Source organism: Siphateles boraxobius, unplaced genomic scaffold, assembly GCF_051911475.1.
Source record: "Siphateles boraxobius isolate OS27281-9 unplaced genomic scaffold, OSU_SipBor_1 46, whole genome shotgun sequence".
In the NCBI taxonomy this organism is placed as follows: Eukaryota; Metazoa; Chordata; class Actinopteri; order Cypriniformes; family Leuciscidae; genus Siphateles; species Siphateles boraxobius.
Window position 1 is genome coordinate 12,203,481 of NW_027509097.1, and position 19,444 is coordinate 12,222,924.

General features: G+C 36.9%; 1 protein-coding gene and 1 long non-coding RNA gene across 2 annotated transcripts; one reads left to right on the plus strand and one right to left on the minus strand.

The window, feature by feature from the left end:
* Positions 1-7,311: 7,311 nt before the first annotated feature.
* On the minus strand, positions 7,312-17,493 carry LOC143710278 (uncharacterized). The gene is made up of 3 exons (XR_013194510.1): positions 16,869-17,493; positions 7,744-8,001; positions 7,312-7,532 (listed from the first exon to the last, which is right to left on the minus strand). It is a non-coding gene; the product is annotated as an uncharacterized LOC143710278 (long non-coding RNA).
* Positions 10,999-14,333, plus strand: zfp36l2 (zinc finger protein 36, C3H type-like 2). The gene is made up of 2 exons (XM_077200839.1): positions 10,999-11,316; positions 11,914-14,333. Exons 1-2 carry the CDS (start codon positions 11,275-11,277, stop codon positions 13,009-13,011), a joined length of 1,140 nt encoding a protein of 379 aa, XP_077056954.1. The 5' UTR covers positions 10,999-11,274; the 3' UTR covers positions 13,012-14,333.
* Positions 17,494-19,444: the final 1,951 nt, after the last annotated feature.

Consider the following 19,444-nt stretch of genomic DNA (forward strand, 5'->3'; position numbering starts at 1 on the left):
GTGTTTTTTTATGAATAGGCTATGAATAATATACAGTATAGCTCCAAAAAGTATTTGGTCAGTTAACCCACACTTAAAAGTATCGATTATTTCCTTACACCCTTACATTCGTTTTGAAGAATGAAAGCACAATCAAAACATTTCAAAAGTTTGATCAAATAAAAAATATTATATATTTTAAATAATATTTCAAAACAACAAAAACAACAATATTTCATAAACAATAGAAATATCACATTTTATGAAATAATATTAAATTACATTTTCCTATTATTGTCTTTTAATAAATGCAAATAAATGAGAAGATATTCTTCTTCTTTACACTTTCTTTGACATGGATTGTTTGACAAGAAAACAGACTCGTCTTAATGGATGAGTTTAATTCTTCAAATGGTTTTGAAAGACATGGTGTCGATAACTCATTTTGGTGATCATGGTCCATATGTGTGTTTGTTTGCATGTCTATTCATGTGTTTACATACGGGAGCACTGTCAAGTGACCCCATTTTAATTACTGGACAGGATAAACATGTTTGACACACAGTGCACCCCAGCTCTGCTCTTTTTTTTCTTCTTCTTTTTTTCTTTTATTAATGCTCTGAAGAAGCAGCTGAACTGAGCAGCACAGAGGCTTACTGAATGATTACAGAGATTGCCGGTGCCATCCAGAGACCACTGGAACACACAAGTCAAGTGGCCTGGCAGCAGGATGAGATTTTTTCTTGGGATTGTGTGGAATTATACAGAGTATTAATTCAGGTCCCCGCAGGATTCTGTGGGAGGCGACGGCTGGTCGGTCGTTACGGCAGTGATAAGGATAAGGAGCAGCTGCTGATGCTCAGTTCAGCAACCCGATTAATCCGCTGAGACTCTGTATTAAAAAAATAAGGCACAGAGCAAGTTTGATTGAGACTTAAGCTCAGGGAAAAATGAAGGGATCTGGATTCTGCTTGTATGGGGGTGGGTCGAATCCAGAGCACTGGATATATCTCTAGTTTCATCATAAAAAATACACTCCCTAATCTATATTTGAGATGTACTGGATCTTTATCTGGGAAAGATTATTCTTTCCATGATATTTAAGTTAAATAACACATTGTATATGGTTTTGTAGCGTTTCCTAAGCAGCTTGGCAACGGCTTAGCTGAAGAATGTGTTGGAGCATATTTAGAGCATGGCAAATGGCATAATGAGAATGAAAGTTGCAGTAGTGGAATTTATTTTGTGTATCAAATGAAATCCTGTTTGTCTATGTAGATCGAAAAGACTTCGGAATCTCAGTGAATTAAAGAAACATTATGGGTTCAATACAACTTAAGCTGTCAATTGACAGCATTAGTGGCATAATGTTGATTGCCACAAAAATGAATTACCACTTCTCTCTCTGTGTGACAGTTACTGTGTGACACTTACAAAGGAAGCGAATGGGGCAGATTTGTAAAGAAAAACTTCAAAAGTACCATTTAAAAAAGAAAAAAAAAGATAGGGATGGATGATATATCGGCCACAATATCAGTAGTGGCCGATATATGTTATTTTTTGTCATTGTTATCGACCCAATAAGAAAATTAGGCCAGTATAAAGGCAATAAATAATAGATTATTTCCATCAGCTGATGCGAACTGTTTCCAATTATGTTTTTGAACTGCTTAAAGTATTATTGGATAGGCTGTCATAGGCTACATTAAATTATAATGAGAACATTACAATTGTGTGGTAAGGACATGGCTTTTAATTGTGAGACTTTTGTTTTTGTAATAATCAGGCTCTCAAAAATTTTGATTTATCGGCCAATATATCGGTTGAATATTATTTTCATGTTTAACAAGTTCTTTTTTGTTAATTAAAACTAAATCTGACCGAACCCTTCAAGGTTCCATATGGAACCTTTTCTATAGAGTGTACAGACATAAGATGCGTTACCCTGACTGTAGTGTAAAATATCGCTAACTGACATTGTCTGTGTAAAGATATATTACATTTTACAACCTTGTCACCATGACAATGCATTGCCATAAACCTAAAACAACTGGAAAACTTATTTAAACATATTTACAGCTTAAATACTACTACTTTTACTGAATAGCTACTGCTTTTAAACTCTTCCAAAAATTGCCATTTGCCATAAAGCTTTTTTTTATAAGAAATTATTTATCTTGTGGTAATCAGCATTATATATACCATAAATGCAGTCAATTGCATTTAATATGCATTAAAGTTGGAATGTTTCTTTAAACTGGGTTAGGTGCCCATGGCTTTGAAGGAAAACGGCCTTGCACTGTGCAAACCCCCTAATCCACCAAACATAAATACACATATAGACCACACACGCATAAACGCATCACTACCCTCCATCACTACTTTCCGAGCACCCCATCCCCTCTCGCCGCTATGAATATTGAAGCGAAACACTAATAACAACATGTTTGCATTGTTGCGACTGCTCGGTCTGAATTATTTACTGGTGGACTCTTAATGTGACCACGTTGGGCTACAGACCAGCGCACAGCCTTTCCCTCAGTCAGCTCTGCTCTTCCATGTCACCTTGACCGTGTCACTACAGCTTAGGCGCAGACGGGGGTCAGAGTTCACTCTGCCAGGTTGCATGAGTTTGCAAGGAGGTGAGGTCCAATCAAGCATGAGACAGCTTTTCACTTCCAGTGTCCGTTAGAACCAGCTCCCTCGCCCTGCACATTAATCCACTCAGCAGCATTAATGTGTCGAATGAAAGTTTTATGTGCCGAATAGTCAGCAAATAGTCACTGCTTTTAAGTCACAAATAAAGCCAGGGCAAGCAGTTGTGTGAACATGGTTTGTTTCGGTTATTACTTGTTTTTAATTGTTTATGATGTGGGATATTTTTTCAACTCCTGTTCACACCAAATTTGGGATTTCTAACTTACATCTGGTAATAAACTGAAAATTGTAGCATTTGGAAAAAAAATAAAACAAAGAACATTATTATAGTATTCTTGTAAATGGTATTTCTTAATATTATTAAACCTTTTAAAAATAATAAATATTTCAAATTCTGCATTATTTAGGTAATAGCGATAATAAATTAAACATTTTAGGTTTGTGAAAAGTGTAAAAGAAAGTGCATTATTATATAATTATTGTAAATAACATTAATTAATATTACTATATTTGTATTATTTATTTTAATAAATATTTCAGATTCTGTACGATGTATATAGTTAATAGTGAGTAATATTAAATAAAAAAATGAAGTAGGCCTAGTTCTAAAAAATTTAAACAAAGAATATTAGAATATGAATATTATTGTAATATTAATTCAATTCAATTCAAATTTATTTGTATAGCGCTTTTCACAATACACATTGTCTCAAAGCAGCTTTACAGAAATTGCATTTCGGAAATGTACATAGAAAAATACAGTTAGTTAATCAAGTATTAATTTATGGCATAACATATCGCCGGCTTTGAGTCGTCTCTTCACAGGCGTCGAGTCGTCTCTTCACAGGCGTTGGGGCATCTGAAGTCTCCGTGAGAGGCTGGATACAAACTGGAGCTGACGAACGCTATTTACCTCGGGACTAGCGTCCCGAGATAACAGCAGAAAGGCAGATGGGAAATAATATAATAATATTATTGTATTTATATTAATTTACTTAATAAATATTTCATAATTTGTGCTATTTCTATACACTGCAAAACATTTTAGTAATTTTAACAGAAAAAAACTGTAAAAAAGCAACGGATAAGTCATGTTAATTGCTTAACAGTATGTACCCTTACTGTATACAGTGAAAAAACTGTAATAGCTCTCACGGCACATTTCATTTAGTAAAATAAATGTTAAATGTATGGATTTTGGAAGTACACTGTAAAAAACAAAAACCTTACCATTGCATTTACCGTACCTTACCGTAAATGTTTTACATAATTGAACTCAAATTTACGGTGAAAACTGGCGGCTGTCGTTTATTTTAGAACTGGCTCAAAACTGGCATTGAACCAAAGTTTACGTTAAAAAACTGGCAGCTGGTTGCAAGCGATTTACTGTAAAAATATGTTATTAATATTTTAGGTTTTACGGCAGTGATCTAAAGATTATGGTAATATACTGGCAGCTGTGGTTGCCAGTACTTTACCGTTAAAAATAAGTTACAAATATTTTCATTTTACGGCACTGAACTAAAGTTTACGGTAAAAAACTGGCAGCTGGTTGCAAGTGCTTTACCGTAAAAAATACAGTAGTAATATTTTAGGTTTATAGCATTGAACTTCAGTTTATTGTAAAAAGAAAAACAAAAAAAACTGCCATCTGTGGTTGCCTGTAATTAAAAAATATTGTATTACAAACCAATTTGTCATAAAAGTTATTATTGAGAATTACCAGAGGTTATACATTTACTAATACATTCCACGTTTTTGAATATAGCTCTGTGACCCTACCGCATGCGAGCCAGCAGAGACAAACACCGTTTGAATCTCAACAATGGTGACAATCCACAAAATAATCAGATAAAACTCTGAACATCACAAAACAAGCTACTAAAACGTTGCAACAAAAACAACAGCAAAAAAAGCAGATAATAATAAAAGAAAATTCTAAGGCAATTCAGCATAATTTATTCATGCTGCAATACATATTAGGAGATATTGATGAGTTTTGATTGATGGCTCCCATTATGCACTGCACTTTTATCATCAACGTTGTTGAAATTCATATGCTGATTCTTGATGTCTGTGTGTGTCTGAAAGATATAGTAGTTCAAACCTTTATTGTGCACAATGTTTTTAAAATTCTTCAGATTATCACAACACTGATGGATCACATGCTGTAGAATCATAGGGCTACTACCATCAGTAATGTAAAATGAATGACCCATATAATCAAAGATAAGACTCTATATGAGCTTAGTGAACCAGGCCACTACATGATGACTATGTCATCATCAATACATAACCAACATCACCTGAATAATTTTCTCTCTGATTTTCTTGCCATAACCAACATGTCTTATAAACACAGTTACAGCAGCCAAAGTATTAATTAAGTATTAAGTATGTGTTCTTAATTAATACTAAGTAATCTGTTAATTCTCAAAACAGAACTGATTTATGACAGAAATAAAGTCAATCAGTGAAGCTGGTAATGCTTTATGGTGGTTATCACAGATGGCAGTTTTTTTTTGTTTTGTTTTTTACCATAAACTGAAGTTCAATGCTATAAAACCTAAAATATTACTATTGTATTTTTTACGGTAAAGCACTTGCAACCAGTTGCCAGTTTTTTACCGTAAACTTTAGTTCAGTGCCGTAAAATGAAAATATTTGTACCTTATTTTTAACGGTAAAGTACTGGCAACCACAGCTGCCAGTATATTACCATAATCTTTAGATCACTGCCGTAAAACCTAAAATATTACTAACATATTTTTACAGTAAATTGCTTGCAACCAGCTGCCAGTTTTTTACCGTAAACTTTGGTTCAATGCCGTGAAACATAAATATTTCTACTGCATTTTTTACAGTAAAGTACTGGCAACCACAGCTGCCAGTTTTCACCGTAAATTTGAGTTCAATGATGTAAAACATTTACGGTAACGGTAAATGGAATGGTAAGGTTTTTGTTTTTTACAGTGTACTTCCAAAATCCCGCATATTTCAAAGGAAGCAGATTTTAATACTTAATAGCATCATAACACACAGAAACACCCTGGTCCTGGATGACAGTCACTAATCATCATCATGGTAACTTAAAAAAAACAATAAATCATCAACATCTAAACCTCTGTTAATTCTCAAAACAGAACTGATTTATGACAGAAATAAAGTCAATCAGTGAAGCTGGTAATGCTTTATGGTGGTTATCAGTATATTTCAAAGGAAGCAGATTTTAATACTTAATACCGTAATACTTAAATTGAATGATAACGTTTACCGGTTAATGAAATATAAGGGTTGTCCCGTAAATTCTAGGTTACTACTGTATTTTTTATAGTTAAGTACTGGGGAACCACAGCTGATGTTTTTTTTTTTTTACCACACATTCAAGTCCTGCTGATGTTTTCTTTGTTTTTTGCCGTAAATTCAAGTCCAAAGTATGGTTGCTACCATATTTTTTAAGGTAAAATACTTCGCAACCAAGCTGATGTTTTTTTACCGTAAATTTCACTGGGTTTTTTTTCACATTGTGTTTTTTTTTTGTGTGTGTGTTTAAATTCAAGTCCTGTAAAATATAAAAGGTTGCCACCATATTTTTTTATGGTAAAATACTGGCAACCACAGCTGCCGTTTTTTTACTGTAAATTTCAGGGTTTTTTTAATAGTGTAGGTAACCCATCAACCTGGGTAACATAAGTCATTTAGTGACAGTCAACTCCTTTTTACAGTTCAGATGTTCTTCCGTTGATGCACAAGATGCTCACATGATCATTCTTAAATCATGCTGGTGAACATGATCATCTTCATGCAGCTCCAGTGCTACTGTCATTAAAGCAGAAGAGAGATGAACCAAATAAGACTTACCTTTTAAATAGTAAGGACCACTGCAAATGTTCATATAAGCTGTTTTTTAACACGTTTCACTATATTGTGAAGACATCACAAGTATAGCCAAACCTGTACACACACATTGTATATGTGGTTTGCGATGAGGTGTAATGGTTTTTATATTGTGCAAACATATTCTATCCCCTTAAACTTACCCTACCCTAAACCTACCCATTTAAGAAAACTTTCTGCATGTTTACATTTTACAAAACATCACTTAGTATTATTTATAATCTGTTTTCCGCATGGGGACCAAAAAATGTCGTTGTGGGGACATAATGTAGGGGTTACCAGGAGGACGTGTGTGTGTGTGTGTATGTGTGTGTATGTGTGTGTGTGTGTGTGTGTGTGTGTGTGTGTGTGTGTGTGTGTGTGTGTGTGTGTGTGTGTGTGTGTGTGTGTGTGTGTGTGTGTGTGTGTAGGTGTGTTTGTCCTAGTAAACACACACACACACACACACACACACACACACACACACACACGCACACACACAGTGCACACATACTGTAAAAAGTGCCACATTGCCCTCTGGTGACAGGTATAATATTGGCATGCAGATAAAACAGAATCAAATGGTAAATATTTTGATAAAAACGATTAATACATTCAAACTCTACCCGCCACATTGACCCTTATATTTTTAATTTTGACAAAACTCCCAACTTTACGCCGCGTCACACTTTATCTCTTTAATTATGCAACTTTAATTATTCATATTATTATCAGGTATTATACATTATTATAATACCGCAAAGCTGAAATGGCTGATATATTCTCACTCATCACAGTATGAATGTATAATATGTATGACCTTTTTTACAAAGTAGGCTACTTATGGAATGTGAAAGGAAGGAACTGCCTTGCAAGCTTTATTTCATCAGCAGAGGGCGTTGTAGTTCCAGCCATGACATTCATTCATCCAGTTTCCAAACTGCTTGTCCTCTTTAGGGTCGAGGGATGCCGGAGCCTAGCAGCATCATAACACACAGAAACACCCTGGTTCTGGACGACTGGGCAGTCCATCACAGGCCCATACATGTCAGGTTGAAAAGATTTTGTGAATGACAATAAAAGTAATTGCATATTTTTATTTTCTCATTAAACCTCAAAAATTGTCAATAAAAGTGGTTTCATGTCAAATAAAGACACAAGTTATTATCATCAAATCATGCTACAACAAGGACAGCTCTCAAGCTTTAGATTTAGAAGCTATTCAGCTACCTTGACATACAGTACAGAGTGCTATTTGTTCATCTCCGTTGTTGACGTATACAGAGAAGCGAGGAGCTGGGCACACTTTGGGCTGTGGTGATGGTGTCTTCGATGGGGATGTCCAAGGCACCTCCTTTGGCTAGTGTAATGAAAGGCTGCCTGGCTGTGGCGAGGCCAATAGGGCACACTGAAACCCAGAATACTAGCATGTGGCATGACCAGGAGGGAGGAACAGCACCAGTTTAGGAAAGACTCCCAAAATGTAATCTGAAAACAAGGGCGGGTACTTTAGTAGACGAGTATAAATTTGAGAAAAATCGATAAAATTCTAATAGAAAATTGTCTTATGAGTCAAAATGACAAAATATAGATATTTGAATGTTTTTTGCTCCTTTTAATGTTCTTTGTTAAATAATTTGTTATATTCACCATAAAATTGACATGAAATCCGGCTATTTGATAAATTTGATAAAATGCTAATAGAAAGTTGTCTTATAAGTGAAAATGACCCAAAAGGACCCCCCCCCCCCCCCCCCCAAAAAAAAAAAGTCCAGCTGAAAACAATTCAATCAAATGCAAATAGAAAAAAATGTTAAAAATACAGTCAATATGACTAAATCTATCTTTATTAAGGGTTGTTTCCTCCTTTTTGTTATTCTGTTAAATATTTTCTTATTTAAATAATTTCATTACCATAAAATTGACATGAAATACAGTTAAAAACACAATTCAATAAAATGTAGAAAAACATTTCATGAGTGAAAATGAAAGTCAAAATGACTAAATCTATTTTTAAAATATGTTTTCCTCCTTTTTATTATTCTTTGTTAAATATTTTCTTTTTTAGTATTTAAATAATTTCATAGTTACCATAAAATTGACATGAAATCCAGCTACAAAGTACCTTAAATGAACCTTAAGGTCAATGTAATCATATGAAGAAAAAAAAAAAAACCTGGCTAAAAAAGAATATTGCCACAGAGGAGACGCCTCTGACGATAATAACACATAGGAGTAAGTTGTGCTTAGTAGTAAGCGAGCGGCACAGACCGACCCAAACCGGTCTCATCTCCGTGCAGGGCCCTGGGTGCTGCAACAGATGGAAGCCTGGGTTAAATTCAGCTCTGGGTGTAACCGTACATAAACAAGCTGAGCAGACCTCAAACATGGCTTCTGGATGCACTACGGCCTGAAGGGAAGTTCCTGGGTCGAAAAAAAGGGCCCCAATCTGTCAGTAGTTTCAATGAGAGATCAATGGACAATATTCAGCAAATATAATACGGTACGGTACGTGAACCTGCGACAGACATCAGCAGCATCTTCAAACGATAACAGTCCAGTCAGTGTGACTCGACACAGCAACAGTACAGTCAGAGAAAGAATGTTCAGCATTACCATGTGTATCGTGGAAGACAAGAGACGTTCCCTTATGGGCCGTCCTTTCTAGGGGTCGCCTTGGATACTCATTGTGGACATCACAAAGAAGTCAGTGTACAGTCCTGTGCAGACGCCTTGGCAGCCGCTCTGGCCATAGTAGCGATGTTCCCTCTCTGTGCAATGATGTAATGTTTTGGAATGATCGGAGTCAGAGTAATGGATGAGTGGTTTCTGTGGACAGTTTTGTTTGAGAGTTTTCTTCCTTTTTTTATTTTTTGATGGGTATATTCAGTTGTCCATGGACCACGGCTGATCTAAGGCTTGCACTTTGTGTGTCATTTAAGGCTCTAAGTTGAGGGTTTGTAGCCAAGAACTGCATCTACTATGATTAGAGTTCTGCCACTTTCCTATTCACTATGAGCAGTTCATCTTTAGTTTATATACACAAGTTGAATCACGCAAATTGAGACGGTGTAACGCATGTTACATATTACATAATATATGGGTCTAATCATACGGAAAGCCACTGTGGTGAGGAGTGCTAAGAGAACTGCCTATTTCAAAAAGTGATGGGAATTTCACATGGACTGAACTTAAATAGCCACTGAACTGGATCCCACAAACAGAGCCTGTACTAGGCCGCTCTCCTTTGAGTCAATGAGTTCAGTGTGGAAACAAATCAGTTTCAACTTAATTAAATAATGCATAAAATGATCCATTTGGGCAGACAACATTTTAAACAGTTATGAATATAATAGAATGTGTTTACTAGTCAAACTGGTGTTGATCAATCGGGATTTTAGAATTATTTCTGAAGGATCATGTGACACTGAAGACTGAAATAATGATGCTGAAACATCTGTCTACATTTATTTGGTCAAAAATACAGAAAACAACTGTAATATTGTGAAATATTATTACAATTTAAAATAAGGGTTTTCTATTTTAATATACTTTAAAATATAATTTTCAGCATCATTACTCCAGTCTTCAGTTTCACATGATCCTTTAGAAATCATTCTATTATGCTGATTTATCACCAATGTTGGGGAAAGTTGTGCTGCTTATTTTTTTTATAACCTAAATTTTAAAAATTTCTTTAAAATTAACCTAAAAATAACCTAGAAATAAACCTCTTATTTTAAATTGTAATAATATTTTAGAATATTACTGTTTTTTCTGTATTTTTGCTGGCTTGATAAGCATAAGAGACTTCTTTCAAAAATATAAAAAAAATAGTAATGTTTCCAAACTTTATATATATATATATATATATATATATATATAGAGAGAGAGAGAGAGAGAGAGAGAGAGAGAGAGAGAGAGAGAGAGAGAGAGAGAGAGAGAGAGAGAGAGAGAGAGAGAGAGAGAGAGAGTGATACATGTTTTATGCATGATACATAAAAATAGTTAATAATCTGTTCCAAAAAATCCAGGCCTATTGCCAAGCATTGCCAAACTTACTGTAACGAAACATCATATTTCAACATATAGGGGGCAGTGTAGAGGTCGATAGACCTGAAATGTGTCAAATTAGGGAGTCATCCAAATTGTTCAGTTCCTTGCCTGGGGTCCCCCATAACCACTATCAATTACTTGGCTACAATTAGGCTATGTAAAAAAATATGTAAAACAACATTGCATAGGCCCATACATTTAATGGCACATAGGCTACTCAAATATGTGCAATTTTGAAAGTAGCTTAGATGGAGAAATTCAGCCTTAAAAATAAAGAATCTAGTGTCAGACCTTTTGCGGTGAGCTACAGGAGGAGGAGATGAGAATAGGATTTCAAGCACCTGAGGTCAATTTCTGCTGTGTTGAATTGTCTTGAGGCACGCAGTTCTTCTCACTAGGGCACTAGAGGGGGAGTTACCGAAACCACGTGACGGCAAGGGAGGGACTACGGGCAGCGCACTGTTGAAACTTTTTCAAGCTCCGCCCTTTAACAGCTGCAACGCATTTATACACATGTGCAAACTTTGCCCATGAACGACACTCCCCAAAACCAGTACGGCTCAACTCCAAAGAACTCCAGCGACCTTTACCAACTCTGTTTGAAGACGCAAACCCCGTTCAACCGTGGATTTCTTTGAGAGCACAAGGATATCTTCTCGGTCCGAAAACTTTTCCCCCCCTCTGAGCTGGAACCCACTATAGAAAATGTCTGCTTCGGTGCTGTCTTCCATATATGATTTCGACAGGGTAAGAGTTTATATTGTAAAACGAGTACTAGAAGTTGTTTTAAATTAACTTCTGTTTGTTTTCTCAACTTATTTTGATATTTTGTTGATCTTGTTTTGTTTATTAAATTTATCCGCGCTGGCAAACTTGTAACGTGAGAGCTCAATGTTTACTAAATGTTACCACTCGCTTGGCTTTTGTGGCACATGACGCGCTCTAAAGGGAGAACGCGAGTAACGAATTCTGTTTTTTAATTCCTTTTCCCCCGCTATGTATCACACACTTTTCTATGATATTTACATATTTGTATTCAACAAATTAAGGTAGTTCTTGAAATCTATTTCTTAGACACAAATTGTAAATTTAATGGCAAGACAAGCTGATTCAGATCAGTTTTGTCGTTTTACACACATTTTGCTATTCAAATGTGTTTTTGGTCTTGTCAATCTTGAATATTTTTTACACTTGCATCTTATAACTTTTGTCACCTCAGGAGGGTTATGGTCATGTACAATAGTGATTTCACTTCTGGAGTTCTTTTCTAATTTGTTTAAACATGTACCCACTAAAATTATTTGACATCTGTGCTTAGGAATTTCTTTCTTTGGTTTCTTTAAGGAAAAAGTCCCGAATTCAAATGCAATCTTTCTCCAAAATATGCTGGAAAAGAGGAATATCGGGGTCCCATTTGCTGCTTCCAATACCAATACCAACAGCACCAGGTCTTTTGGTTATTTCAGGAGTAACTCAACAAACCACATGGACTTCAACATGAGCAACAGGCTCCAGATTGGTTTTGAGAGCTCAACACCTGCCTTCATGAATAAAGAAAACAAGTACAGAGACCGTGCGTTCAGTGACTCAAGTGAACGCAGTCAACAACTTCAGGAAATCCTTCAGCAAAAGCCCGGCTCTCAGATCAACTCAACCCGCTACAAAACTGAACTTTGCAGACCTTTTGAGGAAAATGGCTCATGCAAGTATGGAGAAAAGTGTCAGTTTGCTCACGGCTATCACGAACTAAGAAACCTGTCCCGCCACCCGAAGTACAAGACTGAGCCGTGTCGCACATTCCACACTATCGGTTTTTGCCCGTACGGCCCCCGCTGCCATTTCATTCACAATGCAGATGAGCGCAGAGCTGCTACGAGTAACACTCAAGCGAGGCTCAGTGGTGTCCTGGGAGAGAAGGAGTCATCAAACCCATTCCTGAGACAGCGGGAAAGACCGAAGCTGCATCACAGCCTGAGCTTTTCCGGCTTCTCCAGCTCCTGCATCAACGAGTCTGGGTTGACCGACAACCTAACATCCCGCACACCCCCACCGCTCACCTGTGCACTCTCTCCCAGTTCACCCTGTCTGAATGCGTTTACTTTCCCAGATCAGGATCTTAAGGCTTTTCTTGCCCCCATCATCCCTCAGACCCAACGTGCTTTTACCCATCAGACCAGCGGTGGCTTGTACGGTAACATTCAGACCAACACTTGCCCCCCGTCGCCACCTTTCAAAATGAGCCACTTGCCCTCCATGCATCCACTCTCCGAGTCTCCCGTGTTCGATTCTCCACCGAGCCCGCCGGATTCCCTCTCTGATCCCGAGGGGTACCTGAGCGGCTCTTGCTCTTCCTCCGGCACAATCAGTGGCTCGGAGTCGCCCAGTATGGACGCCAATAGACGTTTGCCAATCTTCAGCAGGCTGTCGATTTCAGACGATTGACTTGCTATTATTGTTATAGCCTTTTACAAAAAATAGTGCCAACATGAGTTTCAGGTCAAATATCAGTCTCAGCCGTTGGTTTTCTCATGATTGAGATGCGATTATGTATTTCTTTTCTCGTTTTTTCCTTAACAATGACATACCAAGATGATGGCTTCAACAGTCTAAAACAGGAAAAAAGGCCTATTTAGAAGCCAGTTTTTGAGGAAACATTCCATACGTTTGAAAGTGGAGTGAGCGCAGAAGAACCGGGACTCATAAGTTGGCCATGGAATGTCACTGCAGATTCTTTTTTCTTTTTAAAACTGTGTGGTATCATTGCATTTTGCATCATGCTTTGAAATCTATTTAACTTATTTATTGTCATTTGAAAGTATAGCCTTCAAGGATAAATTGAGTCCGTATGGTATTTATCAAATCTAAAGCAATACACTTATATTCCTGTTTAAATTGTGATCGCCAATATTAATCTGGAAACGGTTGGGTTTGTCTCACAATAATATATTTTGTTAACTTGTCTATTTTACTGTAAATAGGTAAATAATTTAAGATTGTATGCTATTTATTTCGATATTGTTTACTGTGTGTGTATCTATATTAAAAAGTGGGAGTGTCTGATGAGGTCACGCTGTGATTTCTTGGGAGAGAGGGGAGCGTCAGAGGATCTATGGGCATTTGTAGAATGTAGCCTGTCTTATGAGGTCTTTTTGGCCGTAAAGAACTAACTGACTTCACACCTACGACTGTTTCCTTTTTTTCTTTTTTTTCTTTATCAATGGTAACTATAACGACAACCAAAAAAAAAAAAAAGTATCCATTTGCACACAGTTGCATGACGATTGCTGTCTAGTGCCAGAGAATGTAGCACTTTCCTATCTAGAGGTTAATAACTAGCTAATATGTCCCTGCTGGGGTTGAGGATCCCACATAGCTTAACCTAATAAAGCAGTCGCTTTGGTGTATATCTAAAGCCAATCGAATTGAATGTAGCTCATAGATCAAAATGCCTTTTTTATGGTGAACGAGATGCTATTTCATTGTTTATTTTTCTACATTTAGATCATTCGATCACACCATTCCTAATGAAAGAAACTCTGCCTTTCAACTGTGCTTCTATACACATGCTGACTGGGGATATTAAGGTTTGTAGTTGGTTAATAACGATTACTTTAACTTTTTTGATGAAGTAAAGCAACACTGAATGTAATAAGTGAACGTCAGCTGGAGTTTGAGTGTGTATAGAAAGTGTGCAGAGTAAAGTTGTACTGTATGTTTTTTTTTTGTTTTAATATAGAACTTCTAATAAAGGCATTTTTGAACAAGATGATGTTTTGAGGAGTTTTTATTCAGTCAACAGTGGAATATATGAGTTGTCTATTGCTCAAGAGAGGGCATATTCATGCAGTGTCCTGTAAATGATTGTCTACTTTCTATTCTAGTCTGTTTTCCCGCCCTCCTGCTTTACTTTCAGGAAAAATGGCTATTACAATGTCCTGGAGTTTGGTCTCTCCTGGCAGAATGTTCAATAGAGGCTTGCATTGTGTGAATGGCAGAAAGTGAAGTATGAGAGTGGTGCAGTGGCCTTGCACAGCGATCTGTGGGAGGAAGTTTATAGACCCTCCCGGTTATAAATGCAACAATGTCCAATGTCTCCTCACTGGAAATAACCATTGGTTTATGCAGATGAGTTCAGTATCATCATATAAAAGCTACTTACTCTCCTGCGGCATGCCAATGTTTGAACGTCTTGATGCTGGTAAGAAATGGAATCAGGAAAACGCATGCAGACATATGTATCAGTGTTAAGGGTCTGCTCGTGAAGATAAGGCGCTTTGCAAATATTTACATCCTAAGAACTTCTTAGACAAAGCTGTTTAAGTTAGAGGGTGCTTAATGTATGGCCTCTCACAAGCATATGTATGATCAAGTTGATTGCGTTAGCCTATATGTGAACATTTATGTCTGGATCCAATGTGCTTGTGTGTGAGAGTAGTGGGGGTCTTTTGCGTGTCAGTGTGCATGTGTAAAAGAAAGGTTGTCAGCCATTAATGAACCACATCTCACAAAAGCAGGAAACCACTCTGTTCGCTGATTAGGGACTCGTGGGAGCAGAGCTATTCCTCTTGGATATTTTCCACTACCCCTCTTTTGTGATTTATATGGAGTAGGCTTGAGGCACAGAGCCATTTTTCATATATGAATGCATACATTCTGTCAAACTTTTGAGTTCGAATAAAAGTCATTACAAAAGATAAAAATCTGTCTTTTATTTTCATTATAATAATTTGAGGTTTATTATAATCCATGTTCATAGTTCTCTATACATTATATATATATATATATATATATATATATACGTACACACACACACATATATCGTTATATATATATATATACACATACAAACCTTTGTTGTATGTAATTAACTAAGATTAATCGTTTTGAAAATGATTTGATTTGTATTTATGCTGTTTTTAATACAAGACCACTTATTTTTATATTTTGAGAAACAGGGTTGTTGCACTGAAGGATAGAGGACAGGCTCCACTTTGGCTCAGGCTTATCTTCAGCAACTGAGCACCTGTGACAAACAAACCAACTGGTCTGTGCCTTTCCTGTTTTGTTGTCAGAAATGTATGCTTGGTGCTAGTTTCAGTGCCTCCATGCACAAGGCAAGGAAGTCCCACCCTCCTCCTCCTCTTCCTCAAGTGCTGGAGTCTAAAAAGCACTAAGTGAACACTTCCTTCCTTGTGCAAACAGTCCTATACTCATAACCTCATGTGTTCTGCCTCCGCAGTAGCCGTATTGTCTTAAGCGTTATCTGAGAGCAACCAGGGGAAACCCAACACAATATAGTTCAGTGAGTCATAAGAAAAGTTACAGCAAATCACATCCATAAACACGAAATCGGAGGGGTGTGGCGGGCTAAGAGTTTACTGGCCTGATATCGCCCTCCTTGATTTAGTTCCCTCCAAGATGGGCTTGATTCCAATGGAGCAATAGTGATGCTTGGATTGACACAAACTATACCATATGGACTCAAGGGGACAGGAAATCTCTACAGTGGATGGATTCACTGGCATAATAGAATCAGGGACACAGAAATAAACCATCGAGCATGATGAATCTGCCGTGTCACGCAGTACCCTCAGTGCAAAACAATGAATTCAAAGACCCCATAAAGAGCAACGCACTCAGTAGGGGTCTAAACTAAAGGAAATGAGAGGCCCGTCTGGGATTTTATCAAAATACTACAGCACAGAACAATGGCACAACCTGTTCACTCCACAGAATTCATGTGGTGATGTTTGCCTGCTACGGAAGACTGTTGCCACCTAAAAAAAAATTAATTAAAAAACAAGGTTACACTTTATTTTAAGGTGCCATTGTTACAGTGTAATTATATATTTAAGTACTGAGTAATATTAAGCAACTACATGTAATTACTATAGGGATAGGGTAGGATTAGGATGTAATTATGCATAATATTACTATGGTAAGTACATGTAACATATGTAACAAGAACACTGTAAAATAAAGTGTTACAAAAACAACTACGATTTCAGAATTGTGTGTTTAGATCTCACAAATATGACGTTGTTCCTCAAAAATGTGACTATTTCTCGAAATTAAGAGTTTATTTTTCATAATTTGTGACTATTTCTCATTTTAACTTAAATATATTTTTTCTTTTACATACTCTGAGGTGGAAATTAACTTCCATAACTTGCAGATGTGGAGTGACTTAATAGTTAGTGACTTAATAAATCTCACTGTTAGACAAAGCTTGATCGACTCTTTTGATTGGTGTTTTGCCAGATGCTTTTTTTTCACTATGCCAGTTTAAAATTACTTACCGTATATTTAATGGAGCTCTCCAGCCTCATCCCTGAGTTTTATGAAGTTGACTCGTACAGGAGTAAGTCACCTTTCTGATCCTCCTGCTATCCTGGCTGTTAAATAGGTCAAGCACACACACATTATCATACGGTTTGCTATGCTAGAGTGTACACTGACGTCAGTATGAAGCGTACACGAAACTGACCTTGAGCACAAGGCTGATGAGAGAGAATAGCCTTTCTGTTTCTTCTGACTGGAAATGGGATGTTCACATGTAATCATTACCTACCTACTTCTGTGGGGTAAAGAAAGATGCATGGATGTGTAGTTTGCAGACAAACACCAAAAAAAAAAAAAAAGTCCAAATTTGTGTTTAATGAACGAGTAACTGCTTTTGTTGTTAAACATACATAGGCTGCATTTGAATACACTATTGGCACAAATGTGCTTTTTCAAAAGGTAGGCAACATGTATATTTTTCATGTTGACATGTAGGCAATCCCAGAATGCACTACGAAAGCTCAAGGACCAAGGACAAGACAAGGTCATAAAGCAAAACAATAATCTGCTTATTCTGGCTAAAATTAATTTCAAATACATGCTACATAGATGTAAACAATGCAATTTAAGGAAATATATTTTTCAAATACTTTAAATACTTTAAAAAACTTTAAATGCCAAATTATAATACAACACACTATTTAATATATTTTGGAGCAATATATTAAAAAATATACAGAACATTACCATATATATATATATATATATATATATATATATATATATATATATATATATTTATATATATATATATATATTTATATATATATATATATATATATAAACATTTTTTTTCTACTTTTTTTTTTCAAGGATTCATCCATATATATAAGTTTTAAAACTGACTATTTTACCCAAAATGTGTTTGTGCAATGTATATTAATGCTTTTTATGAGAATGATGTTGTTCCCCTCATATTTCCTCTGTTAGTATCAATCATTTGTTTCACGTATAGTTTGATATTTGTATATTTTACTCACTTTGAAACACTGCTAAAGTTGTAGGCAGCTTGGGTTGGACTCAAACATTACTAATTATTATTTTTCAGGTAACTGACAAGGTGAAAATACTTGCTTGACAGTAACTCTAGGCATCTGTAGGCTTGAGCGATGGACATATTCTGAATTTCACAAGATGTTCTGTACATACCTCGCTCTTCTGAATGATACTCACTTGTACACCCAGGCATCTGTCAACAAATAATTCACACACACGAAAATATTATTGAAAGAGAATAGACATACTCTTTCTCAACTCTTGAACAATAAGGAACAGTCACCATCTGAAGGCCACAGTGCTGGCCGCAGCCTTTTGCAACAGCTCAGTGGTAAAAACCAACAGGGAGAGAGCCAAAGACACTGAGTCTGGACCACTCCACAGATGTTTATTTGAATCCACATTCAGGCTTCGTTCAAATACTTCTTCCATCCTTTCTGTTTCATGTTTACACAACTCAGGCTGTTTGAATGTTCTTCTGGACTTGTGCTGCATATGCGCTTCATTTTTCGCATACTCCAGGGACTGGAAAGAAACCTAACACCACACAGTCATCGCACTGTGACTTAGCCCTCACAAATCAACAGACAGGCATGAGACGGCTAGAGGACGATTGAGCTCAGAGCGAATATCAGTGCATATAAACAATTTCCTGTCTGACTCACAATCTGGGACTTTGGTCCTCGAGGAGAGCAGGATAAAACACTTTTACAGCTCTTTGAGTTGATTGCATGTAAAAGATAAAGTCAATAGACAATAACACCCTGTGATTAAGTTATAGATGCTTTGGTTTATGGAAACTTTTAAGATTTAATATAAAGGTTTACCATTTGAGGTTCCTCTGTAATACTGCTAGCCAGCTCAACAGTTCACACATTTATCCCATAATAAAGAGGAAGGTTTGGTTGCGTATAATATACACTGATGAGCCAAAACATTATGAACAGTCATGGGTGAAGTGAATATGGTTGATCATCTCCAACAGTCTGGGTAGATTAGATGGAAAGCAAATCAGTTCTCGTAGTCAATGTGTTGGATGCAGGAGATCTGAGTGACTTTGAAAAGGGGTCTGGGTCTCTCTAAAACGACAATGCTTGTGGGTTGCTCCTGGTCAGCAGTGGTGAAAATTTACCAACAGTGATCCAAGGAGAGACAAACCACAAACCGGTGTTGGGCATCCAAGTCTCATTCATCCAAGAGGGCAACAAAGGCTATCCCATTTGGCCCAAACCAACAGAAGGTCTACTGTGACACAAGTCACACAAAATTTGAATGACCCCTATATCCATCGTCGAAAGCGGCTATAATTGCCACGCAAGCGTTGGAACTGGACCTTGGAGCAGTGGAAGAAGGCCGCCTGGTCCGATGAGTTCCGTTTTCTTTTACATCACGTCGATGGCTGTGTACGTGTGCACCGTTTACCTGGGGAAGTGATGGAACCAGCACTTTGGGACGACGACAAGCCAGTATAGGGAGTGTGATGCTCTAGTCTGGGCAATGTTCTGGGAAACCCTGGGTCCGGTCAGTCATGTGAACG

Excerpts from the sequence above, each read along its gene's own strand:
- zfp36l2 (XM_077200839.1), top strand. The coding sequence starts at position 11,275 with ATGTCTGCTTCGGTGCTGTCTTCCATATATGATTTCGACAGG. Across the intron at positions 11,317-11,913 it reads CCATATATGATTTCGACAGG|GAAAAAGTCCCGAATTCAAA; the intron begins GTAAGAGTTTAT and ends GGTTTCTTTAAG.